General features: G+C 50.9%; 1 protein-coding gene and 1 long non-coding RNA gene across 4 annotated transcripts; one reads left to right on the plus strand and one right to left on the minus strand.

The window, feature by feature from the left end:
- Positions 1-386: 386 nt before the first annotated feature.
- Positions 387-5,113, minus strand: LOC125927232 (uncharacterized). 3 transcript variants are annotated; one of them, XR_007459280.1, is made up of 3 exons: positions 5,025-5,113; positions 1,274-1,391; positions 387-1,086 (listed from the first exon to the last, which is right to left on the minus strand). It is a non-coding gene; the product is annotated as an uncharacterized LOC125927232 (long non-coding RNA). The 3 variants fall into 3 exon arrangements; XR_007459279.1 differs by lacking the exon at positions 5,025-5,113 and adding an exon at positions 4,732-4,818 and having other exon boundaries at positions 1,274-1,387; XR_007459278.1 differs by lacking the exon at positions 5,025-5,113 and adding an exon at positions 3,835-4,758.
- A 476-nt stretch (positions 5,114-5,589) lies between these two features.
- ZNF263 (zinc finger protein 263) lies at positions 5,590-12,479 on the plus strand. Its single transcript, XM_049637387.1, has 6 exons — positions 5,590-5,976; positions 6,868-7,048; positions 7,511-7,584; positions 7,862-7,988; positions 9,812-9,928; positions 10,414-12,479. The coding sequence occupies exons 1-6, from the start codon at positions 5,590-5,592 to the stop codon at positions 11,580-11,582; spliced, it is 2,055 nt and encodes a 684-aa protein (XP_049493344.1). The 3' UTR covers positions 11,583-12,479.
- Positions 12,480-22,842: the final 10,363 nt, after the last annotated feature.

The following is a 22,842-nucleotide window of genomic DNA, read 5'->3' on the forward strand; positions in this document are numbered from 1 at the left end:
ATTAAAGAAAAACAGGGGCACCTGGGGTGCTCAGTTGGTTAGGCATCCGGCTCTTGGTTTTGGCTCAGGTCATGATCAAACAGTGTGGGAGTTTGAGACCTGCATCTGGCTCTGTGCTGACGTAGCCAAGCCTGTGTGGGATTCTTTCTCTCTCCCTCCCTCTCTGCCTTTGCCCCACTCACAAGCTCTTGCTCTCTCTCTCTCAAAATAAATAAATAAATAATAAATAAAGAGAAAAAACAGGGCGCCTGGGTGACTCAGTCAGTTAAGTATCTGACTTTGGCTCAGGTCATGATCTTGAAGTTCATGGCTTCAAGCCCTGCATCAGGCTCCACCCTGGCAGTGCGGAGCCTGCTTGGGACTCTCTCTCCCTCCCTCTCTCTGCCCCTCTCCACTCGCTCAGTCTCTCAAAAATAAATAAATAAACTTTAAAAAAAATGAAGAGGAGAAACATTTTAAGCTTCTTTTAAGTTTATTTATTTTGAGAGAGAAAGAGAGCATGAGTGGGGGAGGGGCAGGGAGACAGACAGGTAGTGGGAGAATCCCACGCAGGCTCCACGCTTAGCATGGAGCGTGACTCAGGGCTCCATATCACGACCGCAAGACCATGACCTGAGCTGATATCAGACACTTAACCGATGGAGCCACCCAGGCACCCCCAAATTTTAATTTTCTTAAAACACAGTCACACTGCTTTCCATAAGATGTAGTACATTCACAGGATCTCTCCTCTGATGGGAGATGTTAGCGTTTACAAAAGTCTGCACGAAGGGAGCTTTGCCCACAACCGAGGCACCGGTGAGGTTCTTTTCCTGAATGAGTCCCCTGGTGCTCAGAGAATCTAATGTTGAGAGGTTCTTCCTGGTTGGAGTTCTCAGGGCTTTCTTCCTATAGAGTGGTTGGATGCTCTATAAGTTCTGCTAAGTCTTAGGATTTCCACATTGGTTTTCTAAAGGTTTTTAGTCTTTTTTGTAAAGTAGACCCTTGGAGAGCATTCCCCCCTAAAGTTACAGTGAGTGGATGCAGAGTTTCCAGGGTTTTTCTGCTTTGAAGAAGCTTCTTTATCTTCTCTCCTGATCTTAAAACCTGAGAGAAGAAATGAAAGTTGAAAATGTCACCCTGTCCCCAGGGGAAAGAAAGTGAGGGTGAGAAAAGGGGTTTATTAAACCAGTAATGGGATGACAGAAAGTCCTAAGTCCATCTCAAAGCTTTTTACATCAATTGAGTCCGAAGTTTTCTTTTCTTTCTCCCCTTGTATGCAGTGAACACTCACCTCATCTTGAAGCCAAATCCTTGTCTCATTTCTTTGAAGTTCTGCAGTCCCTTCACCCGTGGCTCTTCTCTGTGCTCCATGGGAAGCCCAGGCCAGGCTTTGGTACTGGATATCCTGGCTACAAAAAAGACAGGAAGCATGAGAGTTTGGCTCACGACTGATTGGGAGGGTGATTTCAGGACGATTTCTAGGGCAGATGGCCTCTCTGTATCCATTTCCTCTTAGGATCATTTCACCTGAAGCCTGTCAGCAGTATTTCAATATTAAAACAAAACCAAAACGAGGGAAACTCCTTTTGTGTTCAATTCAAGGCTGTTGTCCTCCAATCTGTGAACAAGGAGTGAATTAGTTCTGTGTTAAAATCAATGCACTAGGGTGCCTGGGTGGCTCGGTTGGTTAAGTGGCAGACTATTGATTTTGGCTCGGGATGTTATCTCATGATACGTGGGATCGAGCCCTGCGTCTGGCTCTGTGCTGACAGCGCAGGGCCTGCTTGGGATTCTCTCCCTCTGCCCCTCTCCTACTCTCTCTCTCTCTCTCTCTCTCTCTCTCTCTCAAAATAAATAAATTTAAAAAATTCAATGTACTAAATGTATAGTTTTACGTTATCTTTTGAATATTTTGATAAGAGAATTACTGAAGTTAGGACTGAAGTGTGATGTCAGTCTTCCTAAAATTCTGACTGTGTCAAACCTGAGAAACATTTTCTTATTGAGTTCAAGAGAAGAGAGAAAAAGCGGTAAAAGCAGGAATTTGGGAACTGAGTCCTGGATTCATTTCAGTTCAGAGATTTTCAAATAAAAATCGATATGTGAGCTGGGTTGGCTGGTGACTGGCAAATGCCGTCTTTACACGTTTCTTTTAGCTGCAGCCTAGAAGTGGGTTATCTTGAAGTTCACTAAAACAACTCTCTAACTGTGTTTCTGGCAGTCCAGAGACAGCTGGGGAAATCGTGCCCAGCTCAGCTCCCTGCTCTGTCCTAGCACTCTTTCCCTCGCTGAGAGCCGCCTCTTCTGTGCCCCCTCCTCCCCTCCCCACCTCCCCCCACCCCCGACAAAGTTTATTGCTCTGCAATAAAATGTGGGTTGGTAAGTAGTCATTTTTGATCCACACGGAGGAAAATGTTTAAATATTAACGTTACCAAACAATATTAGCAAGTTAATGTTAATCTGAAGAAAAATGTAAATTCTAGAACACTTTACCAAAATATAGGAAGTGGAGCAAAATGCCTTATTTTATACTTCCATGAAGAGAAGCAACACATTTCAGATTAACAAAAAAGAAAATGCTTTTCAAATGAAATGCCGTTTAAAGTCACCGTTTTGTCTATGATTGGACTGCAAAGCTAAGACTAAGATCAAAGCGTGATTTGGTATACGTAAAAGTACACCTGATCCATTGATCACAGAAAGCTGTGGTCTACTCAAGTGGGACGAAACCAAAGCCAGGGTGAGTGGCAGATAGCAAGCAAAGGCTTAGGGTGGCAGAGGCCTGGAGGCCAGGGCACCCTCAGGCCAGAGGCAGGGCAAGAAGCAGTTCAAGACTGCTAAGAGCTGCTTGTCTGTCGGCTCCCTCGCCAACAAGCACGGACCGGAAGGTCTTAACACTGTGTGTTTCATCGGATACCGGTTTGCAGACCACACACAGAGACAGCTGCCCCACTTGAGTGCAAGGGAATCTAGAAGGCCTAGGGAAGGCCTGAAAGCAGCTCCAGAGACAGAATCTAGTGCCCATGAGAGCTAAGGCCAGGATTAGTAGGGGCTGTTTATCTGAGATTCAAATGTGTTTTCTCTGTGATAGTCAGGGAGCCACCTATCACTGAGGACAAGAAAATAGAAGCAAGTAAAATGGTTACTGGAGGGCATACTTACTTCCCTTAACTTACTTTTCACCGAAGACCTAAACTAGTGGTTCTTAATCTTTTTGGTGGTTTTGAGAACTTGACGGAAGCCATGGATTTGCTTCCTAGAACATACACATATACATGCAGTATTGTATAAAGTAACAGAAACTTCAGAAGATCTCCAAATCCATCAGTGTGACCCTCTAGAACTGTGATGGCCAAAACAGTAGCCACTAGGTGGCACTTAGCAACCCGAGCTGCGTTTCAGCATCCCCGCAAGTTATACTGGACAGTGCCGCTCTATAATTTCATGGACTCCGGGTTAAGAACTCCTGCCCCAAATGACCCCCTGTAGATCTACTGGCCTGTAACCCCACTCCTAGTAACACACCAGCTATTTTCTATGTTTGAATATAGATAGGCCTCAAAAAACGGAGGAAGAATACTAACAGTAATTTTGAATAACAGTCCATCTTGCTTCAAGTCCCCATTAATAACCTAAACCTAGCAGATGATTCATTCTTCCCATCTCCAGGTATGTGTAGTTTCGCAAACATTCTCATGCCCCCACATCCTGCAATAAAAATCCAAGTGGCTTTTCTGTGACATAGGGTGAGACTTCAGGAGTTTACTGTGCATTACTAGCATTCACTGAGTTGGTACTAATTGCCAGGTACCGTTCTAAGCATCCTACACGTTAGCTCATTTAATCCTCACCAAATATAAAGTGAAGATAGTCTTATGCCCTCAAAACAGATGAGGGAACTGAAGTTTGGGGGTCAGTGAGATTGAGTAACTTGTCTGAGATGACGTAGTAAATGCCAGCGAAGTGACTTTTAGGTTAGAATCTGTAGTCTCCTGAAATATGTCGAAAACAGGAGGATGGCCTTAGAGGACTCTGAGGTCACATGTCTCAGCAAGGGTTTCTGAGATGGACCTATACCGGCCTGTGTGCTGAGGCTGCTGAGGTCACATTTGCCACCACAGCGGTGGAGCCCTTTCCCTCTAGTGGAACAAGAAAAAACCGAAATACTCAGGACTCTCTCCACCCAGTCGTCCAAAGCCGGCCTCTCTGTCCCCACTTCACCCTTTTTACTATTATGGCAGCCTGGACTTTAGCCACAGACTAGCTGCGTGACCCTGGACAAGGGTGTTCGCTGACACTCGGTGCCGTTGTTACAGGGGGATGATAACAGCATCTACGTCCTACAGTTTTGAGTGCTGTTAGGGTCCAGCTCTGTTAGGCAAGCGCTCGATAAAAGGTTACTGGTTGTCACGATTCACTCCTGCGACACTCTCCGGAGCCCACGGGCCCGATTGTCGCTAGAGGGAAGGGAGGAGCTGAGCCCACTCTCCGGGTTTCCTTCCGTTCCCCGCTCGCAGTGAAGTTCACAACTTTCATCACAAGATCTAGGAGGGAGCTGAATAACGACCCCGCCCTCGCAGGGATGGACAATAAGCAGCACGTCCCGGGTCCCCAGGAGCTCTCGTGGACGCCCAGCCTGCAGGACCCTGACCGCGCAAGGGATGGCCAAGCGCGCCCAGCCCCACGGCCCCAGCCGCGCGCCGGAAGCACTGCCGCGGCCCTCCGCTCTCCGCCCCTGCTCCCGGCACCTGCCTCGGGCGCAGGCGCGGGCCGTGCAACGGACTACATCTCCCGGCAAGCCCCGCAGCGACGCTGACCCGGGCCGGTCTACAGGCTTCCCGACCACCCGGCGCCGAGAGGCGGCGGAGAGAGCCCTGGCTTGCGTGCTTCTGAGGCCGCCGGGCTAGAGGGGCTCTCTCGTGCAGCCCCGAGTAACCAGAGCGGGTGGGGACTGCCTTTAAATCCGTTATGACCGGGCAGTGATTCTCAAGCTTGTCTGTGGGGGAAGAGCTTGTTAACAATTCGGGTCGTTTGGCCCCACCCGACACTGACGCGCTGGATTTCGCGTGGCTCGGGTTTTCACTTTAGTAAGCTTTCTGGGAATTCTGATCGGTAGTCAGCCGGTCACGCCCGCCTCAGGCATGTTTTCCTCTAAACTTAGCTGCCCTGCCTCTCGTCTCCAATTGGCCGTCGCTCGCCCCGTCTCCGCAGGCAACTCTTCCCCTCTGGTTGGTCGGCGGTGAAGTCTGTGGCGAGACCTGACCCAATGGGCGCTAGAGTTCGCAGATCGTGACCCGGAAGTTGATCCTGAGCCTGCGCCGTTGGTTGTGGACGCCTAAGCGCGCCGGGACTTCCGGCGTGCAGCCGAGCGCCTAGGCTTGCGTGAGTCGGAGACGAGAGTCAAAGCGCGGTGTTCAGCTCCTGCTGCGGGGTGGTCTTGCCGGTTCCTGGGTAGGGGGCCGGCGCGACGGCGCCCGTGATCGGCTGAGGCCAAGGCACCGGAGCCGGCTGCGCCCGGGCCGAGGCTGGGCTCCGCGGGGCCCGGGAAGCCTTCTCGGGCGGGTGCAGCTGGTTTCGGGGCCGAGGTGCTCCGGAGGGGCCTGAGGATGGCGTCGGGCCCGGGCTCCCAAGACCGGGAAGGGCTCCTGATCGTGAAACTGGAGGAGGACTGCGCCTGGAGCCAGGAGCTGCCGCCGCCAGATCCGGGGCCGAGTCCCGAGGCCTCCCACTTACGCTTCAGAAGGTTCCGCTTCCAAGAGGCCGCCGGGCCCCGGGAAGCCCTCAGCCGGCTCCAGGAGCTTTGCCATGAGTGGCTCCGGCCGGAGCTGCGCACTAAGGAGCAAATCCTGGAGCTGCTGGTCCTGGAGCAGTTCCTGACCATCCTGCCCCAGGAGATCCAGAGCAGGGTGCAGGAGCTGCATCCGGAGAGCGGCGAGGAAGCGGTCACCCTTGTGGAGGGCATGCAGAGAGAGCTTGGGAGACTGAGACTTCAGGTGAGAGAAAGAGCTGTCTTCGGTTCGTTTGGCCCCGAGGACTAGGACATCGCGGCCGCCCTGTTCTCCATACCTATGTACTTGGTGCCCTGAGTAGATTTTACACGGGCAAGAGGTCTTTTTATAGTTCAGTTAGGAAGATTCATTCTCCAGGTTTTCCCCGGCAGGACAGAACCAGCAGTGAAGAATGCCCTCTTTCCCCATGGAGGCAGGGGGTGTGCATTCGTGTGACCCCCCCCCCCCCCCGGAGTTAATTCGCAGGGTCCAAATCCTCACTCTGGTCTGTAGCAGTTTTGCGACTTTGGGCAAATTACTTAATTTCTTTAGGCTTCGGATTTGCCACGTAGTAAAGTGAGAATGACAAAACATCTTCCTAGGGTTGTTTTGAGGGTTACGGGGAGAGTATCACGTGGTTTTGACCCCACTGCTGGCTAATAGTGCTTCATGGCTGTTAGCTGTTGTCAGGTTAGGTTCAGTAGCCTGGCCCCCTCTGCGGAGCTCGGTCGGGTTAACGGTAGATTGCGAAACACGGTTTGGCACTGAGGCTCCGAGGGCACCGGTCCCCGGGGTCGGTCAAGTTTAACTTACCCTGAAGTGAGGAATGGAAGCCTGTAGATACAATGGGGGGCGGGGGGAGGAGGCAAGAGGGAGTCAGGTGTGCCGGAGAGCTGTGTGGGGAAGGTGTGCCCCGGGGGCGGACGTCTTCCGCTCCGACGTTCTCCAGCACTCATGGGATCAGAAAAGCGTTAAGAGGAAACCATGCTCCTCTCTTGCTGGACCCAAAGGGATCGCCGGTAGTTCTCCGTTGAAGGCTTGCCCCCAGAATTCTGTACTAATGTCCCTTCCTCTCGGGCCCTGTTATGATGATGAGTGATGTGGGTTGGTTCCCAGGTCACAAACCATAGGCGGGGAACAGAAGTGCTCTTGGAGGAGCCTTTGCCTCTGGAAACAGCACGAGAGTCACCGAGCTTCAAGCTGGAGCCAATGGAGACTGAGCGAAGCCCTGGCCCCAGGCTGCAGGAGCTGCTAGGCCCCAGCCCCAAAAGGGACCCCCAGGCTGTAAAGGAGAGGGGTGAGGAACAGTTACCTGGGCTGGGGGGAGGGAGGAGGGGCTTCCGGGTCGTTCCCTGACACCAGCAGGTGGCGGATCACCGCCTAGGTGAGGGAATTTCTGACCTCAGGGTTCCCCGGCGTGGAGTCAAAGACCTAAACATGGTGGTCTGGGTTCTTTGGGGGATGGGAGCGGGGGCGGGGGGATCTTTAAGTAAGCCCCCGTGTATGCAGAACAGAGACGTTTAGAGCTTTGAACGATGGAGGGCTTGACTGCTGCAGGCCGGCGGGGAAGTCGCCTGGTGCTCTTTGCCCACCTCCGCCATTTTGGGTATCGCTTCGCGACGCCTCCGTTGCCGCCTTTTGCTCCTTGTTCGATCCTGAGCGGAGACTGGGTGTTGGGGAATGGATGCCGTGTTGTAATAATCCTTGGGCTCCCGAGAATTGCAGATGCCTTTCTCATCATGATTTCTGTCACCTTCAGCATTGTCTGCTCCCTGGCTTTCTCTCTTTCCTGCTGAAGGAAACATGGAAGACAAGGAAATGACCGGGCCCCAGGTGATGTGGAAGTTCTCGCTGTCTCCCCCCGGCACCCCTCCCCCCAGTTGTTCTTGTGGGGACGGGGTCTTCTTTGCCTCTTGGAGAGGATCCTTTGTCCCGCACCACGCGCGCCTCCCCGCCTTCTTTATTTCCTCCACACCCCACTGGTGGGCCTGCACCCTCCTCCCCCATGAAGTGTGTCCTTGGCACCCTGGGTTTTGCCCCTGTAACTCATGACTCTGCTTGAATTGTTCCTGGTGCCTCAGGGGCTAAAGGAGATCTTGTGCTCTTTCAGTTGCCTGAGAGCTTAGAGGACGTGGCTATGTACATCTCCCAGGAGGAGTGGGGGCATCAGGATCCTAGTAAGAGGGCCCTCTCCAGGGACACGGTGCAGGAGAGTTATGAGAATGTGGACTCACTGGGTAAGGACTTTTTTTCCAGGCATGAAGACTCGGCCCTTTCTGACCAGGGGCCTGTCCCTTCGCCACTCACTTCCTGGACGGAAGTTCTGAGTTTTGCCAGAACACCTCCCTTTCTCTAAAGCACCCCGGATGAGGATCCGCTAAATATCTGGCGGTTGGCACAGTTGGCAGACTTACGGCCCCCAGCCGCCAGAGCCAGAGGCAGGGACTCTGAGTTTTAGTGGACTTCCCGGGGCAGAACAAATCAAATCCGCTGACAACCGCCCCCCCGCCCCCCGTCGCACACACTCTCCGTGCAGCCTCCCCCACTCCACCCCCCCTCGCACACACACTCCGCTCTTGAGGCCTTGCAGTTTTGAGATGCTTATTCTTCTGGTCTCACTCATATTTTCTGTGCTTCGTTAGTATTCCTAGGCCCTTCTCCACCTTTCGGGGGGCACTGGCATCAACATTCCAGTTCAGCAGCTATCCCAGCCCTTAAAAATTCAGGAAGGAGGGGGGAGGCCTTTTGGGAATTTGAAAATTTTTATATATATACAAATATATACATGTATTTTATATATATACACACACACACACACACACACACACACACGTATATAATGGGATAAATAAGATGTATCTATGTGTTAAACTGTTATGCAGAGATTAAAAATGATGCCTATGAAATATGACAAATGACAGCTGGATCTAGGTAGAGCGTATACAGACACTGTGTAATTCCTTCAACGTTGGATGTATGAAAATTCTTACATTAAAACGTTGTGGGAAGTCTTTTTTTTTTTATTCGTTTTAATGCTTTTATTTATTTTCGAGACAGAGAGAGACAGCATGAGCAGGAGAGGGGCAGAGAGAGAGGGAGACACAGAATCCGAAGCAGGCTCCAGGCTCTGAGCTGTCAGCAGAGTCTGACACGGGGCTCGAACTCACTATCTGTGAGATCATGACCTGAGCTGAAGTCGGCCGCTGAACCGACTGAGCCACCCAGGCGCCCCGCAAGTTGTGGGAAGTCTTAAATAACAGCGATTCTGTGTACGTTACGACTGTAGCCATACTGACACGTGGCAGAAAAGAGTCACACTTTGTTTTCATACATCTGGTCTTTGTAAAAAGAGGCACAGTTATCGGTTCACTTGCAGTAACTCTGCATAAGGGTCATCGCTGGGTTTGGTTCCCTTCACTGGGACCTTCTCCAGGCTGTCCATCACCAGGCCATGGTTTGGTGCCCTGAGCTGAGCCTAGCTCTCAGTGCTTCGTGGGAAGAGAAGTTGGGCTCACGAGTTCTTGGAACTAAACTGTTTAAGGTCCGGGTTTGTTGGGATTGGTGTGAGGTTTTAGTTTTAGCATCGCGCAGGAATGGCGCTCCTAGGCTTCAACCTCCGGGGCATCTCAGAGCCCCAGATTTCTTTCTGATGGTCCACCACGTTACGTTTTATCCTGGAGTTGTCTTGTGGAATGTAGTTCTAGTTTATATTTATCTGTGAGAGTTGGGGCTCTTTTATAATAATAAACTAATTCCGCAAGAACTGATCACTCGAATCACGTTTGGTTGTTTTAATGACAAAAGTGTACATTCTCACTGCAAAATATGCCAAGTACTACAAAAGCGTAACAAGAAAAAAAAGTCACAGTCCCCCTCCTCCAATTTCTTTCTCTGGAGATAACCACTGTGAACAGTTTAGTGTATTGTCAGACTTATTACTGTCGGACTCCGTGTGCCTTGTGTGGATATGTCCACTAAGCGCAGGGGCCAAGATCGTCTTTGTTTCTTCTGCCTGGTAGAGGGAGTGGTGACAGACATCTGTTTCTTTCGTTGTGAACAGAGGCTCAGGTTCCCATTCGGGAGGCCCTAAGTACCCAGGTGGAACAAGGAGGAAAGCCATGGGATCCCAGTGTTCAGACTTGCAAGGGAGGCCTGAGTCCCAGAGGCCCAGCTACAGGTAAGAAGGAACGGAGGTGAGCAGCCTGCCCAGCTAGACTCCCACTGTCGGGAGGGAAGCCCTCAAGCACTGGGGCGGAGGGCTAGCCCATCACCGCTGCCAGGAAGATGCGTTGCTTCCCGTCGCCCCGCTGCCCATTTCCATCCCACGGTGCCCGGTGTAAGGGGGCACTCGCTCCTGGGGCCCGCCCCAATCCCAGCCTTGCTCCAACCCACCCATTTCCACAGGGCAGAAGCCAGAGGCTCAGTTGTAGAGCGAGTCGGGGGCCTGTACAAGCGAGTTCAGGACTGGTCTGAGCTCTGTTCCTTTGCGACGGCCCCACCTTTTATCCTCTCTAGGGTATTTTACCTACATGGGGAAAATGGGAGACTGAGATAGAACCAGCCTTTCTGGACGTCTGGCCTACAGGGAGGAGCAGGTCTGTGGGATTTCCTTTTGTCTCGTGTAGGAATAATGTAGGGGTTTGGTTTCTCTCGCTCTGCCAGGAGAAGAGAAGTTTGAGAACCAGGAAGAAAGTGCTCAGTCCCTTTCCCCCGAGAGCGCCCACCCGCAGGCGCTGCTGCCTGGCCAGGCCAGAGGGGAGGTGCCCTGGAGTCCTGAGCAGGGAAGGCCTCGGGACAGGGCAGAAGGGCACTGGGAGCCTCCCCCAGAGGAAGGGATGGAGCCGTCCTTAGTGGGGGCCACAAGTTGCAGAGAACAGGGGCGACCGAAGGAATCGCAGCCGAAGAAGCTCCACTTATGTCCCTTGTGCGGCAAAAATTTCTCTAACAACTCGAACCTAATTAGGCACCAGAGAATACACGCGGCAGAGAGACCGTGCGTGGGTGTGGAGTGTGGCGAAATCTTTGGTGGGAACCCGCACTTTCTGTCACTACACAGAGCACACTTGGGAGAGGAGGCGCATAAGTGCCTGGAATGTGGAAAGAGCTTCAGTCAGAACACCCACCTGACTCGCCATCAGCGCACCCACACGGGCGAGAAGCCCTACCAATGTAACGTCTGTGGAAAAAGCTTCTCTTGCAACTCAAACCTTCACAGGCACCAGAGGACGCACACCGGCGAGAAGCCCTACAAGTGCCCCGAGTGTGGGGAGATCTTTGCTCATAGTTCCAACCTCCTTAGGCACCAAAGGATCCACACGGGGGAGAGACCTTACAGGTGTGCCGAGTGTGGGAAAAGTTTCTCCCGCAGTTCGCACCTCGTCATACACGAAAGGACTCACGAGAAAGAGAGGCTTTACCCCTTCTCGGAGTGTGGGGAAGCAGTGAGTGGCAGCACCCTCTTTCTTAGCAACCACGGAACCCACAAGGCAGAGAAGAAACTCTTCGAATGTTCGACCTGTGGGAAAAGCTTCCGGCAGGGCATGCACCTCACCAGACATCAGAGGACACACACGGGGGAGAAGCCGTACACGTGTAACCTTTGCGGGGAAAACTTCTCTCATAGATCCAACTTAATCAGGCACCAGAGAATTCACACGGGAGAGAAACCCTATACCTGTCATGAGTGCGGAGACAGTTTTTCTCACAGCTCCAATCGCATTCGTCACCTGAGAACCCATACGGGAGAGAGACCCTATAAATGTTCTGAGTGTGGAGAGAGCTTTTCTCGGAGTTCACGCCTTATGAGTCACCAGAGAACTCACACGGGATAGAAACAGCGGCATTTCTTTCTGGCCCAGAGAAGGTGGCCTACTCAGAGGGTCCCGTTAAGAGCTGATATTCTCTGGCCAGCCGACCGAATCATCTGTTTTTAAGGTAATTACTGTAAAGAGGATCAAGGTGGGGGTCACTGTGAGGGAGGTGCAGGGGCAGCAAAGGCTTAGCCTAGAACTAGAATGCAATTCTGCCCGAACTCCTGAGGGTGTCAAGTCTTTGAGGTGACCTGCTCCGGACAGAGTCCTCTGTGAAGTCGCATGTCCCAGGGCACACTGACTGCCTTGGTATACTTAGGCAGGTTGTGACTCGGGTGCCTTACCGTGTCCAGTGTCCGTCCCAGCGACTTTGGGGGACCCATGTGATTTTCTGATACTGCTTCCTCACTTGGAGTGTTCGGCAGGGGCGTTTGGGCTCCTGAGGCCCTTGGGACAAAAGAAGGGCGGCGCGTTCTGGAAACCAGCTCAAGGCCACAGAAGACTGGTTGGTGAGTTGCGGCTCCCTGAGAGCCCTGGCTGGGAAGCCGTGGGCAGTCCGGGGCCGTCACCACAGCGCCTCTCTGGCCGGAGTGCCCGCGCCCAGGCCAGGCACGTAAACGTCACCTCAGGCAAAAAGGAACCAGAGACCTGAGGGAGGTGGTGAGAAGGAGTTTGCAGTTCGGCACAGGTGTCGGCAGAGGAAGCCAGACTGTGGATTAGTTCACCCTTGCAGAGATTAAGACTCAATCCCCCCTCTGTCCAAGAAGGAAACAGAGCTCTGGAGTCTTCAGAGGGTTCCACGAAAGAGGGGCTCCCTGGGAGGCTTTGCAAGTGTGGATCCTGGGGAGATTAGGGATCTTGCTTTTCCTTGTTGAAAATATGTTTGGACGGTAATAAATGTCTTCAGGAAATAAGAAAGTGTGTGACTCTTCTTTGAGGACCTTTTGTCTCGGCCTCCAGTGTTGACTTGTCTCTTGTCTGCTTTGGCTAGAGGACCTGCTTTTTCTGTCTTCCTGGGTTGGTCAAAGAAGGTTCCGATGAGGTTGGCCGAGGACAGATAAGGTGGGGTGCGGCCCTGGCCGGGCTCCAGGTGAGGACCGCTTTATGGTAACAAAGGGTCATGCCCGGTAGCTGTTTGGGGTCATAAGGGTCTTCTAGAAGGTTTCTTTCCTTTCTGTGGTGGACAGCAGTAAAATTGTCTTTGATTCTTTGTTGGGAGTGTTTACTTTCTTGTGATGAAGCTGAAGGAAAATCTGGCTCTTCCGAGCCTGCATATAAGTGAATTAAGCCCATTGATGGAGGGAAGATACAGGGGAGGGCACATTTTTTTTTTTTTAGGGGAAGCATTCTGTTTTAGAACGGGGAATTCTAGGAGTGTGTTGTCATAAGAAAGAGGTAGAATACCAGAAGTAGTCTAGGAGTAGGAAAACCTCTCAGGATTTGGCCCTGGAGGAAGATCGCTAACTGTTTCTGGGAGAGGAAGATGGAACATTACCTGGCAACTGGCCACCAAATTTATCGATTTTAAGCGAGGGAAGCAACCCTGCCTACCCCTTTCCCGCGTTTCCGTATCAGCCTTGTCTCGGCCCTGCCTCAGCTTAGTGGGAGTTTTTCCTTCGTTTCCTGAGCTGATTTTTAAAAATCTTAGTTTGTTATTTCTCCTCCTTTCTCCACAAGAGGGCAGGGATAATGCAGGGGTTGAGGGGCAGGGGAGAGTATGAAGATTGGAGAGCTTAATTTAGGACCCTTGTAAGAGCAGGACAGGGCTGCTGGGCTGCTGATGGCATGAAATTGGGTGGGTGATGTCAGGTTGATGTTACGAAGCAGTCTCTCTGGTTAAGACTGCAACTGGGGTGCCTGGGTGGCTGAGTCGGTTAAGTGTCCAACACTTGTGATTTCGGGGCAGGTCATGATCCCAGAGTCGTGGGTCAGGGAGCCTGCTTAAGATCCTCTCCCTGTCCCTCTGCACCGCCCCCCCCCCCGCCCGACACACGTACCCACTGCACACTCTGTCAAAAGAAAAAAGCCGAGGTTGCCATTCACGTGGATTGTCAGTCTCACGAGAATGGAAAGCACCTCTCCCTTTCACCCCTCTCTCCCGTAATATCACCCATGCAGACCTTCCGACGTGGTCCACCTGCCGTTGCGCCTACTGGGAGCACTGAAGCGTCAGGCTAGAGCCGTGAGGGCCCCCAGGAGTTCACTCCTGGCACTAAAAAGATTTTCCAACAGGAAAAGTCGCAAGTCCCAGCCTCCGGGCTAGCTCCCCTTCCAACAAATTCACAAGCAGAGCTGTTGTCTGTTTTAATGAGATGATCTCACAGAATACGGCATGTAAAACATTGAGCTCCGCATCTGGCACATAGAAAGTGCTCGTTTATTCATGTCATCTGTGGGCAGATAATCCCGGCAAGACTCTTTCCTCTAAGCCCCCCGCCACTACTACCAACGCAAGACCTGCTGGCAGAAATTTCAGGGGGCAGTCTGTTAACTGCGAGGCGGGATTGATGATTTCTTTCCTTGTGGTTGTATCACAGCAGGTCAGAGGTCCTCCGCATAGGCTCCCGTGAGGTCACTGCAAGGGATGGCCAAGTGTGTGCTTTTTATATTCATATTTTCATGTTGCGCACACATATTTTACATTTATAGACTCTTACCCACTAGTCCTTGAAAAAGAAACCAGAACAGTCTCCAACCTGGTTCTTAGGATAATGGGAGACTGACACAGGGGCAATACTCTTGCTCCCTCAGCCCGTATGGGTACAAACTAGACCTGGGAGGTACCGTACTGACCCTGAGCACTAGCCACAGTCCTTGTAGCAAAGGTAGCACAGACCAGCAGAAGGGCTCCTGGGTGGAGGATCGGTACCACATTTAAGCACTGAAAAGGCCTGGCAGAAGCAGGTTAAGAGCAGCAGGCCAGGGGTGCCTGGGTGGTTCGGTCTCTCGATTTCAGCTCAGGTCGTGATCCCAGAGTTGTGGGATCCAGCTCCACGTCAGGCTCTGCTCTGAGCATGGAACCTGCTTAAGATTCTCTCCCCCTCTGCCCTGCTCACGCACACGCGCTCTCTTGCTTGCTCACGCTTTAAAGCAACAACAAAAGCAGCAGGCCACACGTCACTGAGGACAAAGCTTGTAAGGCCAGAGACTGGAAACAGTGAAACCCTAAACATTTTTCCCCCCAGAAAAACTCCTTGGAAATCACTAAGAATTTTTATTGCAGTAAAGAAATTTATGGGTCTCAATATCATAATCTGAACTTGCAGGTTTTGTACTCCCAGCCCTTTTAAGAAGAGTTTACTATGTGAATCATTACACTGTCAACCGATAGGATTTTGGAAAGTGCAAAATCCCCTCCACTGCTTTAAGACTTCTAATTTTTGTAACTATTTCACAAGCATTTGAAACAACTAAGGTAAAAAGTTCTTAATGTGTGTTTCAAGAAACAAAGTAGCACATTTATTACTGCTAGTAGACTAATGTCTTTGGGTGTCAGGAGCTCAAAAATACCAAGATGAATTAAAGCAAACGTGCATCCATTACAAAAAATGTTAGTGCATTTATCCTTTTAGCCTTCGATCTAGCTTGCAGACACTTCTAGATTTAAGAATGGACTCCCATTCTTGAAAGGGAGACTGATAATTTTTTCTGATGTGTAATTTTTACCCAGAGGAGCTGTGTGCTGCCTGATGTATGCAGTTAGGAGGCAGTGGGAATGGTCGAGGTATATTCAACAATGACAAAATGGTTGATTGAAAAATCCCTCAGACCACCAAGAACTTCGGTCAAATCTTCCAGTTAACATCCTCAATTTAGCTGTCCCAGAAGCTAGAGTCAGAAGTCAAAACTGGTAACACACCGGGATCCAAACCTGCTCCAGGGCTGATTTCCCCAGGCAAAAAGGGGAAGGGAAAGAAAATGAAATCCTGGAATGTTTTTGGACACAATGTGGAGTCGGGTTTGCCTCTCCATCCCCACCTGCCCTCAAGGCAGGAAAACGTGCTAGAACCGTCGTGTGAGTCCCTACCTCGAAGGTGAAGCTGCCCTTGAGCCCCCCCCCCCCCCCCCCGCCCCGGCTCTTCTGGGAGGCGGCCAGCTCAAGTTTAGGAAGACTGCCCCGGCCACCGGAACAGCGGTGAAGTGCCTGAGTTTCTCGGAGGAGCTCTAATCCTGAAAACGTTACTTCCAGAGGCAAAGACTTAAGTCCCTTCCTAGGCTTGGGCAAAGCCCAGCCCGTCGCGCCTCGGGGAAGGGACGCGGCGCCCCTAGAACCCCCCGCCGGAGTGGTCCCATCGAGCACCGCTCCCGCGCGGGGCCGGGGGGCGGGGTATCCAGTGCCGACCGGGCGGGCGCTCGGCGGCCGCGTCCCGACAGACCTTTCGTCGCCCCGCGCCCAAGCTCTGGGGCCGCTCGGCTCTCGCCCCGGGGCCCGTGACCGCGCCCCGGAGGCAGCGGGCGCGCGCGCCCCCCTAGCTCGCCGGCGGTCGCTCCGCGGCTGCGCCGGGCCGCGCCTCCGCTCGCGCCCACCCCCTTCGCCCCGGCCGCTCTGGCCCGCCGGCGGACGCTCTGTGGCGGCTCCCGGCTGCGCCCTTCCCCCGGGGGCGCTCTCCTCCCGCAGCCCGTCTCCGTCCCGGACGCTGTGGCCCGCAGGCGGGCGCTCTACCGCTGCGCCGCTCCCCACCCCCGCTCCCCCCCCCCCCCCCCGGGTCTCGCCTCCCAGGGCCGGGCCGGGTCCGGTGGCCGCAGGGTTTCTCTCTCCCTCCTCCCCAGCGGACACCGGCGGCGCTACCGCACTCCCGAAGCTTCCCCGTTCTCTCAGGTGTGCGTGCGCATCTCAGGAGTGCGGCGGGCGCGGCTCCCGCCGTCCGGCAGCGGGGCGACCGCAGACCTGGGTGGTGCGGCCGCGGGGAAAGGGGAGGTTCCGGCGCCGGGAAGGGCGGGCCTGCCGGCTGCCCTGAGGCGAGGCGTCGTTGCTCAAATGCGGTGGGAAGCCCGAGTAGGGCCTCAAGCCTCGCTGGTTTCAGTTCGCGCGCCCTGGCTACCGGCTGAGAAAGGATGGAGACGGGACAAGAAACGAGGGCAGAGAGACTAGAGACGGGTGCAGTTGTCCGGGCAGGGGGTGATGGCAGCCGGGGCCGGGACCCGAACAACGGAAAGGGACAAGTGGAGTCAAAAGGTAAGCCGTTTGGGACGCAGAACCGATTTCATGCGGGCCCAGAAGGGAGTCTAAAATCATAGGATGACCCCGAAGGGCATTGAAGATCTGCCCCGGACCTGTCTTTCCTGCTCTTCTCTGCCAGCTGCCCCTACGGCAATCATCCAGGGACCTTGCAGCTTCCCAGGGGGGCGCACTCACATCGAAGAGCCTGAGCTCATGCTACCCTTTGCCGGGACTGCCCTGCCACCGCCCTCACTAAACTTTATTTATTTTTAAATGTTTATTTATTTTTGAGAGAAAGAGAGTCGGTGCGAGTGGCAGGAGGGGCAGAGAGAGAGAGGGAGACCCAGAATCTGAAACAGGCTCCAGGCTCGGAGCTGTCAGCACAGAGCCCGACTTGGGGGGGGGGGGGGGGGGGGGGGGGGGGGGGGGAAAACCTCACTAGCCGCGACATCAGGACCTGAATCGAAACCCGAAGCTTAACGGACTGAGCCACCCAGGCGCCCCTGCCCTCATTAAACTTTAAAGCCCAGCTCAGAAGTGACACTTTTGACCCTCTCAGATGCTTCCCCTTTTACCCAAGCACTCACAAAGCCCTCTTCACACTCCTCTTAGCTCTTACACATCGGACGCGGGTGTGCTCCTATTCGGTTTGTTTCTAATTCAGGTCTAAATGCCCAATACCAGGCTCGGTACATAGCATGCAAAGGCAACGTGAAGTTTCCAGAATTAGTGAATACTTTTCAAAAGGGTGTGACTGCCGGTCACTTATTCTGGAAATTTACCACCCACGGGGGAGGGGCGTTTGGTGCCGTCACTTAAATTTAAAGGAACTAAAAAGCGGTACAGTAAGCTCACCGGACCTTCCCATCAACTTCCTCCACAATCCATTCTACCCCAGGCTTAGAACAAACACTAATGTATTATTAACGCATAGGCCTAAAGTATGTTCAGACAAAAAGATATAAAATTGTATTTACAATGTAATGTGCCTATTTTTTTAAATATGTAAAATATACCAAAATGTTAAGCTATCATTAGTTGATAGAAGTTGGGTGCTTTTCATCATATCTATATCTATATATCTATATATCTATATCTATATCTATATGTCTATATCTATATCTATATCTTCTTTAATCAGCTAATTCCACAATAAGAGGACGGAAACACTAAATAGGTGGTACAGATTTAAGAAAGCAGAGCATGTCACACCATTAAACTAAAAACCAAATCTATTTTTATCTTTTTTAGTCTTTTTAAAAATAACTAGAAATAGCCTATACCTTCCTTGTTATATGTGCTGACTGAGACGGAATGTAATGCTTTCCCATCCATTCCACCTTAGATAATCCAGGACCACTAAACTCCTTATTATGCAGATCTTTGTCTAAAATAGAAGCAAAAATGGATTAACGAATATTTTTATACTTTAAAGAAGCAAATTTATTTTTAAACTGTATGTTTTAGAAACAATATATAAATGGGCATGGCTGTGCAAAATGAGGTCAGCTGATCAACACAATGACAATTCACAACAATTCTACATCATATAACATCATAGGACTACAGAAATCTGTAAACACAAAGCCTAATTACTAGAGGTTGAAGGCATATTGAAGGAATCCTTGATAATACGAGGTCTAGGTTTCCAAAAGCTACCAATTCTAGGATGGATTCTACTCTGGAACTGCTTTTTCACTATTTCTCGGTGCATCTCTTTCAGCGTGAAATGGAACCTTTGAAACTCAGGTGTGACATCAACAAAGTCAAGTAGGTGGTCCAAACTCTCTCTTACAGCAGATAACTTAAATCCAGAAGTCTGCTCTTTGGCTCCTCTTCCTTTCTGAGGAACTTCCTTTGTAATTTCACTTTTCGCTTTTGGGGGATGACCCTTTTCTTCATCATCCCCATTTAACCACACCGTCTCATCAGCCAGTGTGGCTTCCAGCTCCCCACATTTCTCAAGGATTTCTCCATCGTCTCCATCTTCTAAGCCTTGAAATTCATACTCGGGCTCCTTTTTGTAAAGGAGATTTTCCCACGCGTTCGCTATGGTGATCTGTTTTACTTCATCCCAACTCTTTGCCCAGTTAAAAACTGCACTTCTTACGTTGTAGATTTTAATCTTGGACACTCCTTTTTCTCCTTTCTCTTGCTCATCATCACTTTCTTCAAAAATCACAAGACTCTCTTCAAGCTGCTTCCACCTATAAAGCCTTTTGCAGCTCAAGATGACACCTTGATTCATTGGCTGGATCAAGGTTGAAGTGTTAGCGGGAAAGAACAGACACTTTATTCGGCCATCCTCACTGGTTAGTGATTCGGTGGAAGGGTGAACCGGAGAGCTGTCCAGAAGTAACAAGGCCCTGACGTCCTCTTCGTGGAATCTTAAAACGTTAAGTTGAAAATGCCTGACCTCAGGAACAAAGTTTTGAAAGAACCAGTCTGAGAACAATTCTCTGGTAAACCAGGCATCTTTACTCGGTTTATATGTCACAGGTAATGTACTCGCGTCCTCTTTCACGCTTTTGGGCAGCTCTGACTTGCCAATAATGGTGGACCTTAACTTATGAGTTCCATCCGCATTTGCACATAAGAGAGCAGACAACCGTTCTTTGTTGATTTTCCGTCCAGGCAGGCAGATCTCTTTTCTGCATGCCGGAATGTTTTCTGGCATCGACCTCCAAAGGAGGTCAGTCTCGCCCCCACTGTACAGCTGAGCCAAGCTCAGTTTCTCCTCCTGCATAAGCGTGTAGAGTTTTTGTCGGAATGGCCCAACGTTTTCAGAAGCCGCATTTAGGACTTGTTCCCCGCATACTTTTCGATTCCCCATTGCGTGCCTGTTTCGAAACCTAAAAAGCCAACTGGTGCTAGCTTTAAAGTCCGCGTGCCCAAAACACTGTGCGAATCTCCCCGCGGCAGCCTGAAGCTCCACACCTCTAACAGGGACGCCAGCTGAGCGTTTCTGTTGGTACCACATGTACACTGCGTCATCCACATCACCGTATTTGGCCCCTGTCGTCCTCTTTCTCTTCTCTGCCCCCGCTAACGGCATGTCCTGCTTCAGTACAAAGTCCAAAATCAGTTTCTTATTCTTTTTAATGTCATAGAATGTTGATTTACTGATCCCAAATTCATCCATTACACTTTTTAGAGATCGTCCAGCTTCAATCCTACTGAGGACCTTCATTTTCTCCTCCAAAGTCAATGTCGTATACTTCCCTCTTTTATTCATGCCGAATTTGACTTCACACAACCCAACGGGAGGAAAGAAGGGGAAAAAAAAAAAACCTTACAGCTGGAAAAAACTAAAAGCAAAACACTAGCTCAAAGCCCCCAAAGGCACAGGCATTTGCACGGAGGGGTAACGGGCTAAAAGGGATAAAGGCTCATGACTGAAGTGCTAGTCTAGAGAGAAGGTCTTCTGAACCCAGAAAGCCACCACAGTCAAAGCCCTGTCTAGCTGCTGCTCCTGCAACACGTTCTCAGAATGACCGTGATCAGTTCTCAGAACCCCAACCTCCTTTCTTGATAGATACAGCAGCACCGGTCAGGAATAACAGGAATGCCGGAATACTCCCCCTGACTCAACACAGGAAGAGACACCAGGAGGAGAGGCGAGATGAGGCCGCAAGGACAGACCCAGGTGAGATAAGTCTACGTAAAAAGGGGTGGTGCTTGAGAAGGGTGTGGGAAAACCCCAGACGCAAAGACAGAGCGGTCTTGTGTTGCAGAGATGCAGCGTGGCTTCTCCCCCTCCAAGACGACCCGATTTTACCTCACTGCCAGAAAAAAAAGCGGCGCTCGTGTTGCTCTGGAGGTAGTGTTCACTGGACAGCAGCAGTCCGTCCTCCCGGATAAAGACTTCAAGCTATCCTGACTTTGGGATGTCTGGAGAGCTGGTATTCTTGAACAGCTGTACAGTATCTTTGGGCGGACAAGAAGGTTAGGAGGTTCCGTCGTCCATGTGAAGAAATCCAACATTTATTACATTCAATATAGCATTCTCAGAGACTGAGTTTTAACTTCCTACGTTCACCAAGGCAATCTGCAAGTACGTAAAAACTGGCGAGTGGCACTTTTCCGCTCTCAGAGCTCCTTCCTTGTGTACATCTGGAATTACTCACAAGTTTTGTTTTTCAATGGCGCTTCTCCATGTTCAGAATTATCAAGTTTCAGAATCCTGGCGTTGCTTATAGATCAATCCAGAAGTTTTAAAAATATCATAGGTAAAATTTTTTAAAAAGATTCGACCTTTCCTTTCTTTTTCTAGATTTGTGTTAGGGTGCTTAGTAACAGATTTTTTATATTTGAGACTTCACTTGGTTTCTCTTTACTGTAGATTTTGCTTAATGTGAACGAATACTCACTTTTTCCCCTGCTTGGAGAAATTTAAAGGGTTTCTCTATGGTGTTTCTGATCAACTGTCTCCTATAAATCCATCTGCTGGCAAAGTCTTTGGTAGCTCTGCGAACTCAAATATTCCTTGCAGGTCCTCCTGGCGATGCCCAGTGCCATTCCATGTCCTTACAAATGTCCTACTCTAGGTTAATTTCATTGTTTTCATTCCAGATACACACACTCATGAGAAGTAACAAACACTGCCACTTTTATCCATTTCAGGTGCTATGAAGAAAGAAAAGCATGTCAGAGAAATGAGAAAAATGATTGGCATTTCAGTCATGTTTCCTCTCCTATACGGCACAGGCCGACTGGCTTTCGTTCATTCTTCAGCCACAAAGAATTATCACAAGCTTCTCATCTAGAAACCCAGGAGAGTCCAGGCCGCTAGTTATCTGCTAACATTTGTTGCGAGAAATGACAACTGGTTTGTGGAGCACTGAGAGGATCGTGAGAGAATAGGACTGTTCTCGGTGTGGAGGCCGATGCAGACTAAGATCAAGCAGCTTTCTAAAAGGCAGCTATAAGTAAGGGAACTATTCATCCATAGCTATTACAAATTGAAAGAGAAAAAAAAGAATTTTTTAGCCAGTAGCAGCATGATTAACTCCAGCCAGTCACCCAGCAAAACCATTCAGCCCACTACGGCACTTGTGTGGTATCTCGGAATAAAGTGTATGTATTTGCAGTCATCGCTGCCCACTCATCATTTTTCAGGCGGTGCACTGACAGGGGAATGTGATTTCACAAGGAGAATCTCAGGGGACTTTGGTCTCATCCGCAGCAAGAGTGGGCAACGTTGGCCCCAGACTCCAAACTACAAAAATCATTACTGGTCCTCATTCACTATTCACCAGTTTGTGCCTTGTTTCCCCTTCCTGCTTCACAGGATCTCTTTCCCCACTCTTTCTCCCCAGCTTCCCCAACCAACTCCGTACCCATGATACGAATCACGCCTGCCAATACTGTGCAAGGGCACCGCCAGCACAACTTCACTTATTCACTTTAATAAGTTCCATTATATGCTCAGCCTTGGGCCTGATGGGCAGGATCTCAAAACTAAGAGCAGCGCTGTCCACGGGTTCTGGAAGCCTGGGAAGAATAATTGCTCTTGAAAAAATTAAGTCCCAACCTGACTCAGATTCCAAGGAAATGAACCTGCTTTGAAACATTCCAGTGACTTAGATGCTTTTTCTTACCGCCTGTGTTTAATCCTCTTCTCTCACGCAAAAAGGATCAGAGAGCGGCTCCCGATTCCATCTGAAAGCACCACTAACATCATGGCCTGGACCTGATCTCCCATTTTCATTCCCACCTTAACCTTCCTTCCAGACGGACTGCCCTGGAAAGAAGCTCCCTCGGAAAGCCTGCGGGGATGCTCCGGGAGTTACTTCAATCAGTGCCATCTCCTCACTCCCGTGCTAGGCACTCCGCGCAGGTCCCCCAGAACTTCTTTTCTAAGGCAAGTCTCCTCCAAATGTAGCCCAGTCACACTTAGTGAAAAGGTACCGCCGACCTTCTCACACCCCAATCTTTCCCAGCTTTCGAGGCTTTGCTCTTCCCTCTCCCTCTCTGTGTGGATGTGGCCCCACTCCCGGGGGCGGGCAGATCCCTCAAGCCTTTTCCCATTTCTTTTCCCATTTCCCCGACCACGGGTCAACTTTCACTTCCCTGGAATCCCGCAGCGCTCAGCTCAGGGCTCCCTCTTCCTAGCTAGTG

Source organism: Panthera uncia, chromosome E1 (genome assembly GCF_023721935.1).
Source record: "Panthera uncia isolate 11264 chromosome E1, Puncia_PCG_1.0, whole genome shotgun sequence".
NCBI lineage: Eukaryota > Metazoa > Chordata > Mammalia > Carnivora > Felidae > Panthera > Panthera uncia.